This window comes from Syzygium oleosum, unplaced genomic scaffold (assembly GCF_021117445.2).
Source record: "Syzygium oleosum isolate NSW1041296 unplaced genomic scaffold, Sole_v2.1 Sole_v2.15, whole genome shotgun sequence".
NCBI classification, from domain to species: Eukaryota; Viridiplantae; Streptophyta; class Magnoliopsida; order Myrtales; family Myrtaceae; genus Syzygium; species Syzygium oleosum.
This window is the reverse complement of record NW_026607499.1, coordinates 243,268-266,803: the sequence shown is the minus strand read 5'-3', so window position 1 is coordinate 266,803 and position 23,536 is coordinate 243,268. Positions and strand designations below refer to the sequence as shown.

The 23,536-nt window shown below is 38.6% G+C and overlaps 2 protein-coding genes across 6 annotated transcripts; one reads left to right on the top strand and one right to left on the bottom strand.

Moving 5' to 3' along the window:
* The first annotated feature begins 3,424 nt into the window (after positions 1-3,424).
* LOC115662530 (protein ARABIDILLO 1-like) lies at positions 3,425-15,228 on the top strand. The gene is made up of 12 exons (XM_030584671.2): positions 3,425-5,293; positions 5,493-5,651; positions 5,729-5,809; positions 5,929-6,060; positions 6,729-6,856; positions 10,787-10,874; positions 11,588-11,682; positions 12,507-12,570; positions 12,674-12,849; positions 13,273-13,494; positions 13,933-14,014; positions 14,659-15,228. Exons 1-12 carry the CDS (start codon positions 3,944-3,946, stop codon positions 14,839-14,841), a joined length of 2,760 nt encoding a protein of 919 aa, XP_030440531.1. The 5' UTR covers positions 3,425-3,943; the 3' UTR covers positions 14,842-15,228.
* Positions 15,229-17,601: 2,373 nt separating this feature from the next.
* Positions 17,602-22,471, bottom strand: LOC115662528 (pentatricopeptide repeat-containing protein At2g44880-like). Of its 5 annotated transcripts, none has more exons than XM_056318152.1 (3): positions 20,515-22,471; positions 18,690-19,971; positions 17,602-18,484 (listed from the first exon to the last, which is right to left on the bottom strand). In XM_056318152.1, exon 1 carries the CDS (start codon positions 22,462-22,464, stop codon positions 20,659-20,661), a length of 1,806 nt encoding a protein of 601 aa, XP_056174127.1. In that variant the 5' UTR covers positions 22,465-22,471; the 3' UTR covers positions 17,602-18,484; positions 18,690-19,971; positions 20,515-20,658. The 5 variants fall into 5 exon arrangements, with proteins under 5 accessions (XP_056174127.1, XP_056174128.1, XP_030440526.1 ...); XM_056318153.1 differs by lacking the exon at positions 17,602-18,484 and having other exon boundaries at positions 18,578-19,624; positions 19,844-19,971; XM_030584666.2 differs by lacking the exon at positions 17,602-18,484 and having other exon boundaries at positions 18,578-18,889; positions 19,844-19,971.
* Between the last annotated feature and the right edge of the window lie 1,065 nt (positions 22,472-23,536).

The window sequence follows — 23,536 nt, the reverse complement described above, 5'->3', positions numbered from 1 at the left end:
TCGTCAACACCCATAACAACTTACTCAACGTTGTTCCCCAATTCCAATTAACCATTATCCATGTACTTATAAGTAGCAAACCAATTATTGTTTGGTGTAGAGTTAAAACGAGTAACTATAGTTCATAACTCATTCGTCAAATAACGAATCCTCAATGACAAACAATACATAATCATTACCATCCAAGACAGTTGCAATATTTTCAGTAGACTCAACTCTGATTCTCTCATCCTTATTGTTTTTCAGCTTAAGACAATTCCTTCTCAAATGACTCTTCTTACCACAATTCCAATAGAAAATACTATTAATTTTAGTCTGACTACGTCTGTTCAGGTTCGCACTACTCCTACTAACATGTGCAAAAGTTCTCCTTCTACCTTCACCTATTAAACCAGTAGGTAGAGGTTAACAACATTCTCTCTTATGAATGTCTTCACTCATGATCGAATTGCGAACCTCATCAAACATAAGTTTTTTGATCCAAAGAAAATACTAACGGCAGTAAAAATAGAATTCAAACTAATAGGCAATAAGAATAATAGAATCAAAGTATGTACCTCATTATCAAAGTCAATCTCAACTGAATTCAATTGATTAACGGCCTCATTAAATTCATTGATATGCTAGTAACCGACGCATGTTTGCCTTTTTTTATCGAAATAGACATCGTATCAATTGGACCTTCTTGATTGTACAATTAGCTTGCTGATTGTAGAAGGTTTCTCATACATGTTTGACGAGGCATTCATTAGTCATATGTGGTTTTCTCTTTCACGACGTTAAACAAGACATTATGAGTCAAAGTTAGTCGTGTAACACCCAACGTCTATCTATCCAGCAAATCCTCATCAAGTTGTTTCATCGACATTAGCTTCTCCCCACACAAGGGTTAATGCAGATTACTCTAGAACAATAATCGTCAATTTGCATCTTTAAGAAATCAAAATTTGTTGATTCTCACTCTTCCTTCTTGTGTCACCATCGATTCGCTTTAAGTCAATCGAGTCACGCTTTGATGCCAATTATTGCAAAAAATAAATGATTAAACAATAAAATCAGTAGAATAAGAAAATAAATTGAAGACTAGATTTATGCAATTTGGTCAGTGGGACTTACTTAATGGAGAGAACAACACAAGGCTCCATATAAATCAAGTAATATAACAAAAATTACAACTACACTTGAGTCATTCAAGCACTCTCAATATTTTCTAATCTCCAATTACACCAAATAACTCACACAATATTTAACTTTCATAATTCCTTTCGAATAATCTTAATCTTACGAAGTAATTCACAAATTTTACCACAAGATTTATTGGTTTCAAAACACTTGTAAATTCTTTAAGATATATATAATTCATAAATATACCACATAATTAATTGTTACTGCTAAAAGCTCCTCTGCACACCAATGAGCAAAGACTAACACTTACCTCTCGTATGTTATGTATATGTTACGATCCGAAATATGAAACTCCTTTCGTGTAACGTACTCAAACTAGTAAACTTACTAAAATTTAAAAAAATTATTTGGATCGGGTTTCTTTGCAGACTCAAACTAAAGACATATATTGAATTTGTTTAAATCTTACGAATAAAAGAGCTTAATTTCTTTCTTTAGGTGGCAAAATAGAAAAATGTATGATGATCCTTGTTCCTAGAAATTTTTCAGGAACAATAAAGTCCAAATATGACTAGAGTATTCCTCTTAGCTTGGCTGCTCGACGGAAGTCTGAGAAGGTGAACGTCTAGAATGTGCTTATAATAATCGAGAGAGAGAAAGAGGGTTTTAAGTGATATACATCTTTTTCATGCGCATTATGGTCAATTAAGCTCCAAAGAGTGTCATGGAATCATTCTTACATGGAATCAGAGCTACCCTTGCAAATTATAGAAAACCTTAATGATCTTTCATCCCGCTAGAATTTATTTATCAATTTAGTTGTCACGAACCCCTGGATTATTCAAATCTTCCATCAATGTAGGAATATATTGACTAAATTACAAATTTGGGAAATATTTTTTGGCATGCTACCTAATACCATCACTTGCTATCATTTATTATCTATAAAGCACATCTAATAACCAAACTGATCTTTTGAGTCAAGTAATACATTTAATCAAATCTGGGTAAGTGCCTAAACATGATATTAATTTATTACCATACCCGTAATCCATGAACAAAATATGTTCTTAATCACTAAATCTAGCTAATGGAGTTCTTTCTTAATTTCACTTTAATTAATGAGGCTTTCTATGAGCAAATTAATGGGCACACGATCAAGGTCTTGATCTGAAGTGAAGGGGCAAAGTTCCATCATAGTTAGAAAGCACCTAGTTATCTAAATCGTTTTCAAAATGACCGTAGAAGTCATAAAGAGTTACTTAGTAGCTTATTTACAAGATTTAGTAAAACACAAGAGTATTTATAGAAACTCTAATTGCGCGGTTGAAAAAAGCGGAGAAAATGTGTGAAATCTTATACGGAAATACAAATCGTTTTCAATATAAGCTCGAAGTGTTGAAGTATTTTCTTACCGTTACAACTTTTTTTTTTGGGTGTCTGTCCTACTGTTACAAGTTGACTATAATTAAACGTCATACAATTTTGAAGAGGACGGCGAACTCAATCAAGAGATCATTTATCAAATTTCCCTTCGACAATAATCCTGGCCTTCACGGCAACAAAAATCATGTACGATCAATCAAAAAGCTAACTTTGGCATGTCTATTGATGCGAATTGCACGCGTCTTTTTGACAATTCAGGGACATAGTTACGGAGTCTCGCTACCTGAGGTTCTACTTTACAAGTTATCCCAAATTAAGCACTTCGCGGTATTGAAGTAAACAACAAACTCCATCAAGAGATCATTTGTCAAATTTCTTTGTGGCAAACACGGCAACGAAATCCAAGTACGATCACTCAAGAAGCTAATCATGGCATGTACATTGATTACGAATCGCGATTATTCATTTTTAACAATTCGGGAGCACGGGTACGAAGACTCGACTATCCGAAGGTCCGCAAAAAATCCTTTGAACACCATGCATCGATTAAATCCAAATCTTTATCTAGTGTGCAAAATAGCCTTAGTTTAAAGCGATTTGCACGCAGCTGATGTAATTCAATATTCTTTAGAGCAATACATAATACTAGATCATAAGAGAATGATAAGCAATCACAAGATGTGATGCCAAAACTAAAGAAGCTTTTTACATCATTCTTGTTCAAAACACAAATATCTAAATTTTTGCAATTTCACGCTGTAAATTTCCCCTCCTGTTTTTTTGCCTCTTGGGCAATCTAGTATCGGGAGTGACCCTTTTTTTAATCCATGTAATTTGCGTTGAACGCGAGCTACAGATCAAACGCAGAGAGGGCGGTGAGGCATCGAGAGAGAGAGAGAGAGAGAGAGAGAGAGAGAGAGAGAGAAGTACATATAAATACGAAAGGCATTGAGGGCTTGCTTGGCCTTGGCCTTGGCTTCCTTCTCCAACTCATGCAAATGGGAAAACCTGAATTCTCACGCTGCTCTCTTATGTGAATTCAAGGCCTCCTCGCGGCGCACCTGGAGCCGATTCTGGGTTCATCTGGTTTGTGAGCGGGCGCTCTTGTTTGATTCTTGATTCTTGCGCGGTGTGCATCATTGTTCTCTCTTCTCTCTCTCTTTCTATCTGCGGCGACAATCATACTTCAATCCATGCTGGGTTGTTGAGGGTTTTCTTGTGCCAAAAGGGTTTTGGGTTATTGGTAATGCTGCCCGGATAGCTGGCGTCTGGGTCTTAGGCGAATTGGGTTTCGAGGGGCAAGTTTGCTTAGGCGCTGTGTGTGTCGTGAGTCCAAGTATTAGCTTTGTTGGTGTTTGTTTCAATGATGGATTATCGATTTGGTGTTGAGGGTTAGTGGAAGCTTGGGTCTTTGCTCTGTTTGGTCGAAGATATGAGTCGTAGGCTGCGGCGGAGGGTGTCCAAGAAGGGAAAGGAGAAGGTGGTTGCGCATAGCTATACTGAATTCGAGGAGGAAGTTTCGACCTCGGAGCAAAATGGGGATGTCAATTGGACTTGCTTGCCTGATGACACGGTGATTCAGCTGTTTTCCTGTCTGAATTACCGTGATAGGGCGAGCTTGGCATCGACGTGTAAGACGTGGAGATGCCTGAGTGCTTCTCCTTGTCTGTGGAACTCGTTGGACCTTCGAGCGCATAAATGCGATTCAGCGATGGCGAGTTCGCTTGCTTCTAGATGCAGGAATCTGCAGAAGCTCCGCTTTCGGGGAGCTGAGTCGGCTGATGCGATAATTTTTCTCCAAGCTAGGAACCTGCGAGAACTAAGTGGTGATTACTGCAGGAAAATAACTGATGCAACTCTATCTGTAATTGCTGCGAGGCATGAGTTGCTCGAGTGCCTTCAACTTGGCCCTGACTTCTGTGAGAGGATCACTAGTGATGCTGTCAAACAGATAGCTTTCTGCTGCCCTAACTTGACTAAGCTTCGGCTTTCAGGAATTAGGGATGTTCAAGGTGATGCCATTAGTGCTCTAGGCAAGCATTGTCCACATTTGACTGATGTTGGGTTCTTGGATTGTCTAAAGGTTGATGAGTTGGCACTAGGAAATGTGGCATCCCTTAGGTTCCTCTCAGTTGCCGGGACATCAAATGTGAAGTGGGGTGTGGTTTCACATGTTTGGCATAAGCTACCTAACTTAGTTGGGTTGGATGTTTCTCGAACTGATGTTGGTCCGGCGGCTGTTTCAAGATTGTTGATCTCATCCCAAAGCTTGAAAGTTCTGTGTGCCTTGAATTGTCCCGTACTAGAGGGAGATGCCAATTTTACAGTGCCCAAGATTAAAGGAAAATCGTTACTCGCTCATTTTACGGATATCTTTGAAGGAATAGCTTCTTTATTTGCCGATATCACAAGCAAAGGGAAGACCGTATTTTTGGACTGGAGAAACTCAAAGAAAACTCATAAGAGCATGGATGAAATGATGTCTTGGTTTGAGTGGATTCTATCACATTCGCTTCTACGAAGTGCGGAGAACAATCCACAGGGTTTAGATGATTTCTGGTTGAAGCAAGGCGCTCCATTATTGCTCATCTTAATGCAGAGCTCTCAAGAAGATGTGCAAGAGAGAGCAGCAACTGGACTTGCAACTTTTGTTGTCATTGATGACGAACATGCTAGCATTGACCGAGGAAGGGCTGAAGCAGTAATGCGAGATGGAGGCATACGCCTCCTCCTAGACCTTGCTAAATCTTGGCGGGAAGGGCTACAATCAGAGGCTGCGAAGGTAAATTTTTTCTGGTACTTGGAGCTATCTGATTAAATTTTTGCCTTCCTTTTGGCAGAAAACCTGGTTTCTTTTGTAGTTCTCTCTTTTTATCATTATATTAATTTGGAATACATAGAACCGGCATGTTTACCTCCACCTTACATACTAGAAATGGAGAACTTAATGTCTGATGTGTTGACCTCTTGGTATGTTTCAGGCTATAGCAAACTTGTCTGTGAATGTCAATGTTGCAAAAGCTGTTGCAGAAGAAGGTGGAATTGATATTCTTGCTAGTTTGGCGAGGTCAATGAACAGGCTGGTTGCTGAAGAGGCAGCTGGAGGTTTATGGAATCTTTCCGTTGGAGAAGAGCATAAGGTATTGTCATTGTTGCTTGCTTATCATTTTTGCAGGAAATGAGTTTTGTTTTGATATTGAGAATGGTTTCTTGTTAGGGTGCTATCGCTGAGGCTGGTGGAGTAAAAGCTCTAGTTGATCTTATATTCAAGTGGTCCTCTGGTGGTGATGGTGTTTTGGTACAAATTTTCCCGTTTTACATTGATTTAAGCGGCAAGCAATTTCTCTTTAATCATTTGTTTCTAAATCGATGATTTATGATAATTTACTAGTGGATTCGACCTTCACTTGTCTTCAGGAACGTGCAGCTGGTGCTCTGGCAAATTTGGCAGCTGACGACAAGTGTAGCATGGCAGTCGCACTGGCTGGTGGAGTGCATGCTTTAGTTATGCTCGCTCGCAACTGCAAGTTCGAGGGTGTTCAGGAGCAGGTCTTGTGCTTCATTCTATTCAGATAAAGTTATTGCGAGAGTTGTGTGAAATAACATACCAATAAGCACCAAAATATCCGGCAGCTTTATCTTAAATTGCCATATCATCCATTACTAAGTAGCCTTGTGTCATTTAATCTGGTGCATTTGTTTTACTTTCAAGTAAAAAATCTTTTCCCGGGTGAAAGATGTTCCATTCAAGGAAATCATAATAAAGAAATAGTTTTCAGAATAACAGTTTTCACATTGTGGAGTATTTTACTCATAAGGATGCTTGCTTACAATGTTTCGAGTGTCATAGTTTTGTAATACAGTATCCGGCATCTGAAACGAGGAAAATGTTTTTCCCAAACAAACGCACTCTTCAATTTTTTAAGGATGAAGAGTGAAGTGCCAGAATTAATCCCATATAATGGGTAATTTCGTCAATCATGGGGGTAGTTTTCTGAAGGAAATGAGCTGATAAATAATATTCTTCTTGTTTATGATATGCGTGGTTGATAGTACTCTCATTGCTATTTGCCTTTAGCATTCACCATATATCTTGATCTTCTGATAACGTCTAGCTGATCTCTTATGATGCTAGAAACGTAATGCTGACTTCTTCCTCTTGATTAAGGGTGGTAGTACTGACACATTTTTCAATTGAATGGCGTCAAACTTTACAGGCTGCCCGGGCCTTGGCTAATTTAGCTGCTCATGGAGATAGCAATGGTAATAATGCAGCAGTAGGGCAAGAGGTGGGTGCTCTCGAAGCACTAGTTCAACTGACAAGATCTCCCCATGAAGGTGTCAGGTAATTTATGAATCTGTTTTTCTATAAACTGAATAACTTAGTTTATGTGTCATCACTTAGGGAGCTTTTTTCTACATGGAAGCCCCTATACTTGTTGTGGCCATTCCTTAGACAGAAATTTTATGATATTCATAAGTTCTGAGAACACCTGAAGCAGGTGCATGACGAAAGTAATTAGCATGAATACTCTCAAATAAACAAAAGGAAAAGTACATGATACAGTTGCTTTTATGATGAGGGATTATGATGGACTGCAAACCAATGGTTTTTGTATGAGATTCATGCATGGGAGTTGTATGTACGTGAGAGTAAATGAGTAAATGTGGAAAAAAGTGGAGGAGTAGGCTTGGAAGTTAAGTGGAAAATAGAGAAATAGGAATTTTTCTGTTTGGGAGAGAGAGAGAGAGAGAGAGAGAGAGAGGGTGATACTAGGTGAGGGTTATTTACTTCTCAGAAAGCTTCTTGATATCAATGTTTCAAACTTTCAAGTTTCAAATCACCTTAAATTGGTCTTTCATCTTATCCATTGTAAGAGCCATGCCAATTTTTCTCAAATAAAGTCATATTTTAACTCTCTCTTCTTCAGTTCTTGCACATAGATTGAGCATTTATCTCCTCAAAATCATATTGTGCACATGTTGTTGCAGAAAAAATTCTCTCCCATAAAAGTAGTCTTATTGCAGTCCTACAATATTTTCTTTTGGAGCTTAAGCGGCATTCTTCGGTCACAAAGAAGATGCAGATGGCCTCAATAATATCTTGTACTTGACTTTTCCATTAATTCCTCGTTCTCTTTGTAAATTAGACCCAAGATACTTTTTTTTTTGGACCGCGACCCAAGATACTTGAGCAGCTTGCTTTTTGATACTTCTGTTTTTAACCTGTTCTCGCAGGTCATTAATTTATAATATTCCTCTCACTGAATATACATCTTATACTAAATGCTGTGTTTTTTGTGTACTTTGATTGAAAAATTCCAAATACACAATGATTTTCCCCCGTTTTTTAACTACTTCAATGAAAGCTTTTAGTTCCCCAAAGTTCCACTTACTTTGTCTCACTCATTAAAGCTCATCTCATTGTGAGATCTGTGTGCTGGGCAACAAAATCTTGAATGTGTCTAGTGATCTTGTCATTATACTTGTTGCTGGTACATGAGGTTAAGGCTTCAAAGTTGAACCTTTAAGCTGGCTTATCCTGACAAGCCAAGCAAAAAAGGAAAAATGCAAGTAAGTTTGCTTCTATCGTAATTTCTTATCACACCAAATGTCCTTAGTGAAATCACCGCTTCATCATAGGTCTTTTATTGTTTGGATACTTGCTTGTGCATGTCTTTCCTTTACATTCTTCCTTCAGTTTCGTGAATACCACACGATAATTTCTTTCATCTATAACTCCTTCAGTCCATGATTTCTTTTATTTATGAATAAGATAGAATCCATAGTTGGTCTCACCAGCATCAAACCAAATTTCTTTCTGAAAACGTGCTCAATTCCTCCTCCTCCACAATTTCATCATTCATCAGCTTAATGCCTCTTAATTGACCATTTTTTGGCATTCTCTTGCATCTGAAAATTCTGATCAGCATGTGATGCCTATCTTATCCATAATCACCCTTATATCAAGTCTGACCGCATCTGGACCCAAAAAAAAAAAGTCTGACCGCTTTTTTATTTCCAATTCTAGCAGTCCTGATTTATCTATAAAGGTAATAACTACTACATTCTCGTAACTCATTTATCACTTGCATATGTATTTGAGATGGGGAATGGGTTGTAGGCACTTACGATGTACCTTGCCATCTTTCCTTAACAGCACCTTCTACAATGGAGAATCTTTAACTCTCATTCTTGGTCCATCTAACTTTCTTGAATTTCTTTTGATTTATTCTGTCTTTTATTCTTTTAATGTGAAGAGAAGCTTTTTGACTCCCATAGAACATCTCTAGCCACTCTTTCAAGCTGTAAATTCCCATAACTGATCGGGTTCTCCTCCCTTTTACTAATTGTTAAAAGATCGACAATGAAGAAAGGGTGTGGGAGATTAACTTTTTGCGTAGGGCTCAAGATTAGGACCTCAAAGCTTTCTTAAATTTTATTGAGTTGTTGTATCGAGCAGTGTTGGATGTGAGAGAGCGTGATAGGTTAAGGTGGAATTGCCGTACCTCTGGAACTTTTTCTGTCATATCCTACTGTTTTGGTCTCATATTTTCTTAGATGCAATCCCAGCAGAGCACACTCTTTCCATGAAAATCTAGTTGGAAGGTCAATGTTCCCTTGAAGGTTCTCTTTTTGCTTGGGAAGCAGATTGGGGACTTATTCGTACTTTATTAGATGTTTTTTGTGCAAGAGTGGAGTTGAGTGTGAATGACTTACTTTTGCGTTGTAGCTAGATGAGAAAGATTTGGACAATGGTTTTTGCAATTTTAGGAGTACAATGAGTGACCTCAAGGATGATGACATGAACTTTGTGGATGGAGAGGGACTATCAGTCCGTGTGCTAGAAAGGAGCAGATTTCTAAGATGATTCTTCTCCTTCTTTTTTATGACTCATTTGGGGAGAGAGGAATAAGAGGGCATTTCAAGGAGTTCATTCCTCTTGGGATTTTGATTCCGGGAACCCTGACAAGGCATTCAACACCAAGAAGATAATCAAAGATATGAGAACGCTTGCTCGATTTGCTGCTAGGAGTGCCCAGATGCCTTTCTTTAGAATTGCTGCTAGCTCTCGCTTTTGCTGGCAGAGATGGTCAGAGTCATGTAGTTCGGGATTGAAAATGGCGGGCAACTAGTGAGGCTCTTGCCATCTCTCATCGATAAACGGGTTCGCTAAACAGGAACAATTCAAGAGGAAACACACAATCTAGACAATTGTCTTTTTAATGCCAAAGCCAGGAAAAAGAAAGAACATCTTCCTTGAAAGAAACACCTTAATTCAATAATGAAAAATACTCTAAATCTTATAACAACCCTTCCAAGACTAGTAAATAGGCATAAAAACCTTTATCAATTGGACTCTTAATTTAAGAAGTAAACCTAATACCAGTAGGACTCTTTAAACATGTGGAAACGCAATGACTTCTATCTTGATTCTCTGCAAATGCCACCCTAAGGATGCATGCTCTTTTTCTCTTAACTACATTCACACATTAAATATTTTCTAATAGGGGTTTCAGAAACATATTAGTGGTAGTCTTACTATAGGTCAGGCCCCATGAAATCTGCAATCAGCCTGTGCGTACCAGAGGCACATTCAACTTCTTTTCTATGGATTTGCTTCTAATATAGCCTTGGTCACTCCAGTCCAAGAACTCAGCATTCCTATAGTCCTCCTCATGTTTGGTCCAGGACCATTTTCTTCACAAATTTTCTCTATTTTGATGAAGTAATCGAGTCACCTGAAACAGATAGCTCTTCTTAGTTTAGAATCTTTGTTGGTACTTTTCATTCTTAAAGACAACCTAAAACAGCTGTCAGCACGACCCTCTTAAGTCTATATCAGGCAACAGACTGCACTGTCACATCAATATTCTGTCTAGGATGCAAGAAGGAAATTTCCAACTCAGCTTCATCTTGATGGTAAATTTTCGGATTCTGCTGTTTGTAATCCTAGTTGTAGGTGGAGTTTGTGTTGACGTTGTATTTTCATCAGAAGAATCAGATGTATAAGTTTTGATATGGGGCACCTGCACGAATTAAGTTTATTTTAAGGAAATATCGATGCATATGTTTGCATGATATTTTTTAGTCTTCTGCAACTTAATAGAGCCCCTGCGAATTTGAGGGGTGATCTGATTTTATTATTTGCGATAATCATGTTAAATTGTGAATGCTTAAATGAGTATTGCTCTTTAAATATTTGATGGGGTTTGTATTCTCTGCATATGGTCGACGAGGTTGATCTGTAATATTTTGTGCACTCATCAAATAGGCAAGAAGCTGCTGGCGCACTGTGGAATCTGTCATTCGATGACAGAAATCGCGAAGCCATTGCATCAGCAGGTGGCGTGGAGGCCTTGGTATGGTGTTTATTTCAACTTAATTGCAGTGGATTCTCATCAAGCACTTCTGTTACAATCTCCTACTATTGTGCACTATATAGGATTGCATGAGATGGCAAAACTGTGGAGCACCTGCTTTTTTTGAAGGTTAATGAGAAAGAACTTATTCTCATGTCATGAAAGTATGGTCACAGTGTGAATAAACAAACTGGTGTAGTCCTACCATTACATCTTTTCTATACAGGGACGTGGAATTGATTTCCGAAAGGTGCAACTTGTCCAGTTCACATGCTTTCTATTGACCTTGACCGCCCTGGGCATTTGAACTTTTTTAGCTGTTTACTTGTCATCTTGACTGATAATCTGTTTCGAACATAATATATGCAAAAGAAAGTGGCAAATAATGCACTGCAAAGAGTGCAACTGTCTGTAAAATTGTTTCCTGACATAATGTTGGCACGTTTTCTTGCCACATCATTATGGACATTGTCTGGCAAACAGTAGAAAATGGGAACTTTGTCATAAATGCTCCGTGATCAACACTCTAGGAGGATAATTGTCATTATATTCTATTCTCTGTACCATTGAAACAATTGCCTTCGTAGCACTATGCGTAGAATTGTGACAATACCTTCTGTTTTTAGCGTAATAAATCTTGATTGTAATCTTTAATGGTCAAAATTTTGGCTCCAGAAAAATGAGTTGATCATTCATTTTACATTGGTTCTTAGGTTGCTCTCGCACAGACATGTTCGAATGCCTCCCCAGGTCTACAAGAGCGAGCAGCTGGTGCTCTTTGGGGATTATCAGTTTCAGAAGCCAATAGGTAGTCTCATATTTCTAAATTGGATATACAATTGTGCATGTGCATGTGAAAATGCACGTTAAGTTCCTATCCATGCCTTCATGCATCTTAAGGAATTAGAGAGCATATGGTTCGATGCATTCTGGAATTGCTTTTTTTTTTTCCTTGGAATTGCTTTGAATGTGGATTTTGGTGTGCTTTGTCTTGCATCTAGCAAAAAATTGACATTCCTGTACTTTGCATGCAAGCATGCTTTAGCGAAATGTATCTATCAAGTGGGGATGATAACAGGTCAAATTGTTGGTTTTATTTATTGATCAAACCGACTAGGAACTCTTCGAATGTCAAGTTCCAGGTACATGTGACAATATCGCAGAGACCCTATAGAGTTTGGACGGTTTTAGGCTTTAGGACCTTTCGAATATTCAAACCTGTCTCAATAATTGTTATATTACCCAAGTAACATTATTTCAAATTAATTCATTAATTCTCTAGGATTTTGAGCAATTCAAATAAGTTAGCATCTCTTTAAGAATCATATGTATTAATTTGATACTCATATACATGGTTTCTGTTGTTCTGTGAATTAGCTTATGTCATAACATACGAAATATGGTATTGCTTGAGCTAGATGTTGTTAATGCTCCGATGTTATACATAGCATTACAATAATGACAAATTTAACTTCCATAGTATGTAATTAATAATTTTCTCTTTTGCATGATGTGTCTTCCCTTAATAGTTTATTGGAGTGTGTCAAGATAGTTCCTCCGTATTATTGTTTTTCACTTGTAACACTTGCTTTTGTTTTGTGTGATGCTAATCCACATATTTTTTTTTGGTAGTGTTGCTATTGGGCGAGAAGGTGGTGTTGCTCCTTTGATTGCTCTGGCTCGCTCTGATGCTGAAGTAAGTCTTTGACCACTCTAATGTGTGCCTGCTATTCAATTTAGCCTTTGTTAGCTGTAGAAACATGGCTTTTCACATAACATGATTTACAATGTATGTTCAGGATGTCCATGAAACTGCCGCTGGTGCTTTATGGAATCTTGCTTTCAACCCTGGTAACGCTCTCCGTATAGTGGAGGAAGGAGGAGTTCCTGCTCTTGTTCATCTTTGTTCCTCATCAGTCTCCAAAATGGCACGTTTCATGGCTGCATTAGCCTTGGCATATATGTTTGATGGCAGGTACTTTTTTCTAACCTGGTAGCATAGTATTCTGGTCCTGTACCTCTACTTGATAACTTTGTAGTGCACATGATATATCTTCCCGAATGAAGTTGATCTGTCACGTTATTTCTATTAATATTCACTACAGAGACAACTTTAATTAACCAGGAAGTTTGTTGTGGAATACCAGGACAGATTTCAAGAATCTGAAGAAGCTGTGATGTAGATTTGAAAATATACTACAAAATACTTCTTGATTATGCTGTAATGGAAGTACTTGTCCGGCCCAGAGCTGTGTGACTTTTCATTTAGTTGGTGCACTAGCTCTCAACAAAAAAAGATTTTTTTTTTTTTTTTTGTGTAGATCCTCATATTGGAAGAGTTTTTATTATCTTAACACGACGAAACTGATATGCTGAAACTTCTTGATCTATGTTGCAGGATGGATGAATATGCATTGGTTGGGACTTCATCAGAAAGCACCTCTAAGATTGTGAGCTTAGATGGATCAAGAAGGATGGCTTTGAAGCACATTGAAGCTTTTATCCTTATGTTTTCCGATCGGCAAGCTTTCACTACTGCAGCTGCATCGTCTGCTCCTGCAGCATTAGCAGAAGTGACAGAAGGAGCTCGTATTCAAGAAGCAGGACATCTGAGATGCAGGTCCCACCATCTTCCCTCATATCCAATTCAATTCCACCGCCACAAATATGTAGATGTTCTTGCCTGAAGTTTTATCTTTGAATTTGCTATCCATTCCTCTTTTTATCTTCATTTGATTAATTTGCTTATTTAGACACGTTTACTACATTTATCTCTGCTAATAAGAAATCAGAGGTAGGTACTTTGATATATAAATTGTGTAATGCATGGGAATCACTGCATGCAACTTTCTTTCAAAGAGATGTGGAATGATTATTAGAGAAGAAGTTATATTGCTGGTTCAATATTGTCCATGTGAGCACTAGGCACAGCAAGATACTTTTGTTGGTTAGCTGTTTCAGCAGAAGAGAAGTGGCCACTTGCTTTGTTTTTTTTTTTTTCAGCTGCTCTTTTCGCACTATCGTTATTTGTTTTCTTCTCCCTCTAATTATTTCTCAGTGGAGCTGAAATTGGAAGATTTATCTCCATGTTAAAGAATCCTTCTGTACTCAAGGCATGCGCAGCATTTGCCCTTCTCCAGGTAACTAGCCTCCTACATAAGTTTTGTTGGATGATTACATAAGATATATACAGATAAAACTAAATACAAACTCCAGGGGTATATCCTTGAAGTTAAATCTAGAACTACTTTATCTTAGAGCTGCACACCAAATTTTAATTGCATGAATGTAAATTCAAAGAGAGTTTTCTTTCTCGCGATAACAAATATGGATTAGAATTAAATTATTCTATCCATTTAGATTCCTTTACTGTTGCAAAGACAATAGTCTCTGTCAGAATCCAAGTCAGAATCGAAAAGAAAATTGCATATCTTTTTTTCATTGAGACCTAATTAATAATGTAGATAGATTGTAAGGGAAAGGGTAAAAAATGCATTTTAAAACCATCATTTTCTGAGAAACTCAGATAGAGCTACCGCTCACTGATTCCCCTGGTTCAAAAGAAACATATCCCCATTCAAATCTCGAGGAAGACAAAATTCCCTAATGCTAGGTTTGGGAGAAGGGGTGACGAAAATTGCTAGAGAAAATACACAATTTCAAAATTTCTCCTTCTAACGAAAACTTTTAAATTTTTCTCCATTTTGCATCCAAATTTTCGTTCCCTCCATTTTCCTTCGTATTCAAGCGTAACATAATTGTTTGTGGCATTTCCATATTGCAGTTTACCATTCCCGGTGGCCGCCATGCTTTGCACCATGCGAAACTTATGCAAAATGCCGGAGCTGCTAGAGTTTTGCGTGCAACAGCTGCCGCTGCAACTGCACCACTGGAGGCCAAAATATTTGCGAGAATTGTACTTCGTAATCTGGAGCACCACCAGGCAGAATCTTCAAAGGGGATTTGATGTATTTGGCAAGCCGAACAATTTGTCCATAGCTACAGAATGATGCTCCATGGACTTCGGCTTCTGGACTTCCATTTGTTAGAAGAGCAGATCCGTCAGAGAGATTAGCTGCGCTTTTCATCCAAAGGGCAGGACCGTTATATGTGGTTTTCTTCTTTAATTTTTTATTTCTTTTCCTTGACGTTCTTAAAAGAAAACTGGTGGTGTGTCGGTGTTGTTATTTTCCCCCACCTGTATGCATTGATACAGATCCTAGATAGTCATAGACTGTTTCTTTTTAGACATGGAAGTAGCTGTGCCATGGTTGTTGTGAAAAATGCGGGAGTTTAGTATTGCACAGTGCAACATTTTCCTTAGTGAAGTATTATTCAAAGACAGTTGTTGGCAGTCTCAGACTCTCGATACTAATGGTGGATGCTTGCATGTACACTTTGATTGTTGAGCATTTGATTGGCTGGGAAAAAAGTTGAAGAACAATAGTTTCCGGCGGATTTAGTGACGCTTGAATTTTTTCATGCACAAATTTTTTATGCACTGTAGACTTGAAGAAGTATCTATCAGCTCCTTTTAGCATCGACAGTAGATGCACTCTTGGACATGTAAGCATTCATGAACCACCTGGTTAACATGACCAAGACCAATTAATATACCTGGCCGGATATTACATTCTTATTGAACTCCTCGTTCTTGGGAAGCTCTTCGCATTGGTTTATGGTTGCTGTCTCAAATCAGAATGAGAGAAGGTTTGGTTTTGCCGTGCATGTTCAGGTGTGAAAGATGAGGCCAGGCAGGGTCCTTGACATGCTTTTCTTTCTCACTGGAATTGATACAACCCAAAGTCTTCCGTGGCAAGAACCGAGGGAGACTATTAAATCACTGAAAACAAGAAACGTATGCCACAATTAGGCATTACCACCAAGTGAAATTGATGAAGGGGCATAATTGAATTTTGAGAAAATTTCATAAACCTCAAGTGGTGCATTTTTCTCATAGTACCTCAAAGAGTGGGGTTTGTCACAAAGAACCATTAAAAAGTTGGTGCATTCAACTCAATTGACCCCTTATTTCACCAACATAAACAAATCTTTACCGGATGACAATCAGGTGCATTCACATGTTGTATTTCGCACCACGGACGAGGGTCTCTTTGCTCGAAAATGTTTGATATCCCTAAATTTCCCGATTAAACTAAACCTCAATCCCCGAATTTCTCAATTAAACTAAACTCAATGTCAATCCTTTCTTTGTTCAGAGAGAAGGTGATTGCAACTTGTTGAAGCAACATGTTGACAAGGCGGTTGCAGGCTATGGAATGTGGGACCAAAGACGGTGATTGTATGAGAAAAATAGTATAATTTTAGTATTGCTTTGGCTTGTTTGCCTAGCCATTTGATGATGAGTATGCGATACGTGTTCAGCGTAATTGAACTTTCAGCATTTTAAGTTAAGAAAAGGTCACGAAAAATCCAAATTATGCCAACTGTAACATATTTATCTAAATCTTTTTTTTTGTTATATAAAAAACCTCAAATTATATCTACTGTGACACATTTACCTTGAACTTAACCCAAAACTTGTACCTATGGTACACATTTACCCTCTGTTAAGGTTTAGTCAGCTAATTTTTCAAACAAAACGCCTTTTTTATTTTTATTTAAGTCACATGGGCGCCGTGTTAACACCATTTGCTTTCCGATGTTTATGTAGGCGGGTTTTTAACGGTGTTTATTGACAAAACCTTGACGGAGGATAAATGTGTTATACAGGTATAAGTTTAGGATTTTTTGTGTTACGGAGAAATATTTAGGGTAAATGTATCACACTATTCATTTAAGGTTTTTGGCGGTTTTTTCTTTCAACTAGATAGTACAATGAAATGCTAAATAAAAGGGAAGACACCTGAAAATACTAAAACCAGAATTATGCTGCTACATTAGTTTTTTCTTCATTCCATAAACAAAGTCGGTTTTATAAACCCTTCCAGCTTCAATTCTTGTCAAATCTAACTTTGTTTTTGTCCCTTTTTGCTGTCTTTCACATCACCGACCATGTCACAAATTGTTGTCGGAACTTCTTGAGCTAAACTCGTCAACTCATCACATGAGTTTTGATTCGAGCTTACTTTTAGGCAAGGTCGGACTCGTAAAAAGCAATAAACATCTGCAAGGGCACTTTGACAAGATGACCAAAACAAGATGGCATTGAGACCCTTGCTTTTATGCATCGCTTAATGGCATGTTTAGATTTCTGGAAACTTGGAGAGTAAGCAGAACTGGATATGAAAGAGGATTTGTTGGTTATGGTTAAGTCAAAACTTTTATATGGAACCTCAGAAGATCTTTCTTAATCTATCTTCAAAGTCTCTGCATGGCAAGGGCCAAGGCTTCCCTTAGGACAGACATCAGAAGGTTATTTTGCAAAATGTCATAGCACCATTATCCCATAGAGTGAAGTAAAAGAAGGCAGTCAGGTTTGATTTAAGCTTTTGCCTAGAAAAATCTTACAGATTCCATTTGGCTATGAAATAGCAGTACCAAAAATGCATACACTGAAAGGTGATGGCAAGAGCAAGGGCACCCGGTATTTTTATAATGATGCCTTCTTTATACTCGAAGGATTTACACCAGCGGATTATCAACTTGGTAAACTTCGGAAACTCTATTAGTATCCCCATATTGTGTCACTCGATGAGGTTTCCTACTACCAAGATTTTGTGTCTAGTGGCTCAAACCTAAATATAATACCTGAATATTCTCGGCATCATTTAAGAGCAAGACTCAATAACTGATGCTAGAATGTCCTAGCTATCCAACATAAAGGGATTACATCAGAAAATTTTCGCGAAAGCCTCCACGGAAGAGTGTTATTTTTGTGTGTATATCACAACAATCAAGTCAATCCAGCGAGTAACGTCACCAAGTTACACAAGACCGAACATAAAGTGCCATATCACCTACATATATTTAATATCCCTCTTGCTAAAGAAAGATCATTTCTTTTCTTCTTCCCTGTTCCTGCACAAACTATGAATCCTTCACTAGTCCTCACATCCCAACAGTGATTGATCCTCAAAGTCAAGCAGCCAAACCATTTTTTGATGCTGATTCTGAATCTTTGTGGTCCAACTATAACAATCCGTTTATGTTGCCACATTGTCTGTTGAAGCTTCATTCTCTGAGTAAGGGTCTATGTACTTTTTCATGTCACCCAGAGAGAAGTGGAAATGTGCCTGAAACGTTAACGAATTTGACTTTTCCAGCTTCATCCAGGGTTTTTAATCCTATCCAGTCTCCAGTGCAAGGTGATTAACTCTACTTCTATCTTATTCTTTTTATAAAATACTTTGAACCCGACCTGGACCTGCTCGAATTAGTTGGCTAACGGGACTAGACTGACTTCACTGTAGGCCTCGATTAATTATCCACACCATCCAGATGAATTGAAATTAGGCCCTAGCCAACTCCATCCTGTGTGGCTTTGATCTGCCATTACTCAATAGTCTCCTCAGTTTCGATAGTCCTCTGTTATGCTCAAGTTGTGAGCAAATTCCACACCCTAAAGACCTCTGTGCTTTCATGAACAGCTTTTGTGGTTTCCGCGAACAAGTTCTCGATACATCTGGTCTCTCCTGGGCTTCTCAGGCCTACCATGTAGTCTCTTCTTAAAAAATGGAAGTAGACTGTACGCCAATTTTATGCCACAATGCTTGCCTATCTTTGGACTAATCATTGGTTCATACACTCTCAAAAATCAACCTTTATTGTGACAACCCAACATGTCGAATCATGTCCCTTGCATGCAATTGTAGAAAAGTTACATGCGCACAAGAAATACTGCTCAACTCCTACCTTCTGACAGAACGAGTATACTCTTTCGAGTGCATAATAAATTTGCTACCTCCCACATTGTCTCATTCAGTATGATGACTTGGCTTTGATTTGCTCCATTGTTTTTTTGCCATCTGGAAATGTCTCCACCAAATCCTCTCGTCAGTCCTCTTTTGTACTGCATTCTCTTCATAAAGTATATCACTTAATTTCAAGAATTCCTTTAAATAGGAAATTAAAGATGGATTAGTTCGAATCACGAGTATATTGAGTAAAATCCAACCATAACCATCTTGACTTAGCCAGGCCATCAGTATAAAGTAGGCAATCTTTACATGTTGAAGAACTACTTTGATATTCTAAATTAGACCCATAACAAACAACAAAGCTTTTACACACTAGGTGGGGTCAGCTAACTTGATATTCTAAATCGATAACTTTTTTGGAGTATGCGAAAATTGATTTTCTTTTCCTATGTTTAGATGAGCCGTTATAAAAATAAGGAAATGATCTTCTCAATATGATCAAGTCTTACGGCAAAAAAGGAAAGTTATTATGAACAAGACTATGACTACAATGGTAACGGTGACAATTTATCATGTCTGTTTACATTGAACTACAGCTGAGGAAATATCATTATTCGTCACGGTGTCAATCAAGATCCAACATCAAGATCAAAGAAGATAAGCAACACACACACACACACGCACACATACACAAAAGAAACAGTTTGTATTATGTGTAAAAACCAGCATCTAATCCAAATAAATGTGCTTGTCTGAGAATATGCAACAATAAGGCCCCCACTAAGGTGCTCACCATCTTTTCCATCAAAACATACCTCCTAGCAACAATACCATAATTTCTGGTCAATAAACTCTAAGAATATGCAATACTAATTCTCTATTGATCAAATTGCAGACATGTTCTTCTGGATCCTGCTATTCCCGCAATGGCTGCACTTCAATGAGCATAATTACTTAGCAGGTACTATTTTAACCCCTTCTAAAATCGCAGAAAATGGATCAATTACTACTTTTAAAACTGATATCTCAAGGTATGAAATGAGATATTTTATCATGTACCTCAAGCAAATAGTTATTCCTTCCTTTCTTTTGCATGGCACATGGTCAAGGAACCTTGCAGACGAGTTAAAAAAAACAAGTACCACTTACCACAGGAAATTCAGACCATGCTTAAAGCTTCATCTTTCATCCATGACTTGAGGCCTTTATCCAGAGGACAAGAATCCATGGTGTTCCAGTAATCTGGTGAAGGTGAAATATAGATGCTGACTATGAATCTGTAAAGGAAAAAAAAATCACGTTAAGTAAGAAAATATAGCCGAGTGGAACCAAAGACCACAGAAGCTTCCATAGGCCTAAAACTCATGATCTTTTGTCCATTACTATGTCCAAAAAGAATATAGCAGCAAATACACAATATTGGTACCTTTTGACTGCTATGACTAAGCAACACTGACGATGGAAATTGCAGCACTAATGGAAAGGGCCCTTTTATTAGGCATGGTGGTTAGAAAAAAGCCAATAACAGGGATCAAATCTCAATATACCCTCGAAATTAATCTGGACAGAAAGCAGTAGACTAAACAGCATAGCATCTCCACACAACCTAATTCTGTCCAGATCTGCCAACTGCAATAAAGATTGCCACATTTTGCAGAGAGTATAACTGATAGTTCTAATTGAATAAAAAGACACAAAATAGAGCAGTAAGAGCTGCTCTTAGAGTAATCCCGAGGGGAAAGGCAATTGGTTTGTCTGCCTACTAGGGTACCTAACCTAAGAGAGGAAGGAAGGTAAAGAAAGCCACATTCAATCCTTACCTTGACGGACTGACCAATATGGAGATTTATCAACAGAGCCACTGGAGAGACTCAACCATGACGAGTGGAAATTCTTTTCACTGTCCAATTTGTGATGAAGTGCCAAGTGTAACCCCATTAATCATCCTGCACAGAGCATTGCTATCAATATAGTGCTTGGTCAATGACTTGTCCCCTCATATGCTTAAATAATTGACCCAATGTTGAATGGATAATCTCATAATGTGGGTGTAATCTGTTTCCAGCCAAAAACTCACTCATTCTCCCATCAATCTCAATAACACTGCAACCAGTTTCCTTATTTGCTCCATTTGTACTCATCAACCTCTTAATCTCCTGTGCATCAGTCCATCTCTTCTCCGCTGCATATAGGTTTCTCAACATAATATAGTTCCCATCATTTTGCGGCTCCATATTGACTGTTCTCCTTCTAATCCTCTCTGCCCTCATCACATCCTTGAAGTATCCACAAGCAAATAAGAAGGAGCTCAATATTATTGCATTAGGCTCATAGGGCATGCTCTTGATTATCTGTTCAGCTTCTTCCAAATATCCTGCTCTACCTAATAGATCTACCATACAACCATAGTGCTCAATTTGAGGGGCAAGCCCAAACTCATCCATTGCTTTAAACCACTTCTTCCCTTCCTTCACCAAACCAGCGTGGTTACATGCAGATAGCACACCAACCATGGTTATATCATTTGGTGGGACACCTTGCTGTTGCATCTCCAGGAATATTTCCAATGCTTCTTTGCCACACCCATTGACTGCAAGCCCATTTATCAAAGCATTCCAAGAAGCTACCTGTCTTTCATGCAACATATTAAACACTCTCTTGGCTTTACCGATCTCACCACATTTAGCAAACATATCCACAAGTGCTGTACCCACATTGGTTGCTCGGTCAAGCTTCTTTTTCTGTGCAAACCGATAAACCTGATTGCCTAAATCTAGAGCACCCAGATCAGCTATAGCCGGAAGAACGCACACAAGAGTGACTTCATCAGGCTCAACCAATGCAGTTGACTGCATCTCAGAAAACAATCTCAAAGCTTCATGGGGCTGTTTATTTTGGCAATATCCATTTATTATCACATTCCAAGAAAATAGATTCTTTTCTGGCATGACATCAAAGAGTGAGCGAGCAGATTTTATGTCGCCAACATTGCAATACCCATTGATCATCGTAGTCCAAGAAACCACATTCCACTCCGGCATCTCGTTAAACAAATCGTTGGCTGGGTCCATATCTCCCAACTTAACATAGCCATCAATCATTAAGTTGAATGCTGCAGAGTCCTTCTCAGGCATTTCCTCGAACAACTTCCTCGCATTTCCCATATCCCCACTCCTCGCGTAACCACCTATCAGAGCCGTCCACGACACCAGGCTCCTCACACTCATGTCGTCAAACACCATCCTCGCAGCTTCCACGCTCCCCCATTTCGCATACAAATCGACGAACGCCGTGGACACGTACAAGTCGGACCAGAACCCCATCTTAACAACATGGCACTGCACCTGCAGCCCTTCCCAACAGGACACGGCCGACGAGCCACACTTCGCCAGCGCCGTGAACGTGAAGTTATCGGGTGAAAAGCCGGCGTCCCTCCGGAGATCTCGGTAAAGGGCGAGTGCTTCGCCGAACCGGCGCAGACCCACGTGGGCCTTGATCACGGCGTTGCAGAGGAACCCATCGTCTCTGTGGGGACTTCCGTCGAACACGAGGCGGGCGTGGCGTAACCCGGCGAGCGGGTCGGCACCGGAGGCGACGGAGGCGCAGCTGGCGACGAGCTTGGTGACGAGATTGACGTTGAGGTCGAGAGCGTGGCGGAGCATGAAGGCGTGGATCTGGAGGAGGGCGGGTCTCGAGCTCCTGGCCCGTTGGAGGAGGTGGAGGCATCTTCGTTCCAGGGGAGTCCAAACGACGGACTTCAACTGCTCCATGGACAACTCACGGAGGTGTCGAAGTTAGAAGCATCGAGCAAACAAAAGAACCATCAAATTTCGACTATTTAAGCAAAATTACAATATTACCAAATAATTGCTGGTGTTCGACCAAAATAATAATAATAATAATTACTGGTGACAACGTTTTCAAATATCGAAGTATAATGCTATGTTGCAATTTCCTATCGAAATTACTTCTCGCGAAGGTCGTCGTTTCGTAATTTCCATTTAATTGCAAATGTTTTTTTTTTGTGAGATAGCAAATTGCTTTTCAGCAATTTGGTAATTTTCTATCGTAATTTTCTTGTTATTGTTGTATTCACCTCACGCAAGGTAGAACATTACTTGTATGATATTTGCAAGGAGTAATTTACCTTCAAAGTAGTAACATTTCTTAAGATGAAGTTATTTATCTGATAAGAAGTAATTCGAAGCAGTAATTTAATTTATAATATGTGATTCATCTTTAATGTAGTAATTTCCCATGTAATTAATAAGTAGACTGAGGGCTAATTCTTAATGATTGTAATTATACTTATTCTCGGTAAATTGGTTACAAAACGATGTTCGTAAATTTAGTTTCGACATCATAAATTATCTTTAGATTTGTAAATATTTGTAAATGTGAAATTATCTTACAGATCATATATTACCTTTTGAGTGCATAAATTACTTACAATCGGCATCTATTACAAGTCAAAACCAGTCATTTTAGCACAACGAATGCGGCCTTTGTATCTTTCATATGTGACCCTAGAAGCGCAGGCTCATTCGGTGTGCGCTCGATGTATTCAAGTCGTTGTGATTCTAAGGGAGAAATTGTCCACCAATTTTTTCCGTTCTTCCTCACCTTGGACAACCTTAAAACTTAATTGATCTCTTTTAAACTCTTTATTTGTATTTCCCTCAGAGATTGTTGCACTGCATTAGTCAATTTGAGATTGAACATGGCGGATCTATACGTGGAAGAGTTGCGATAGAAACTTCATGAACCGATTGTAATCCTGCTTGGTGATTCTTGTGTTGCCATCAGAATGGGGTATGCAAGTCCTTTTCATTTTTTATCAAC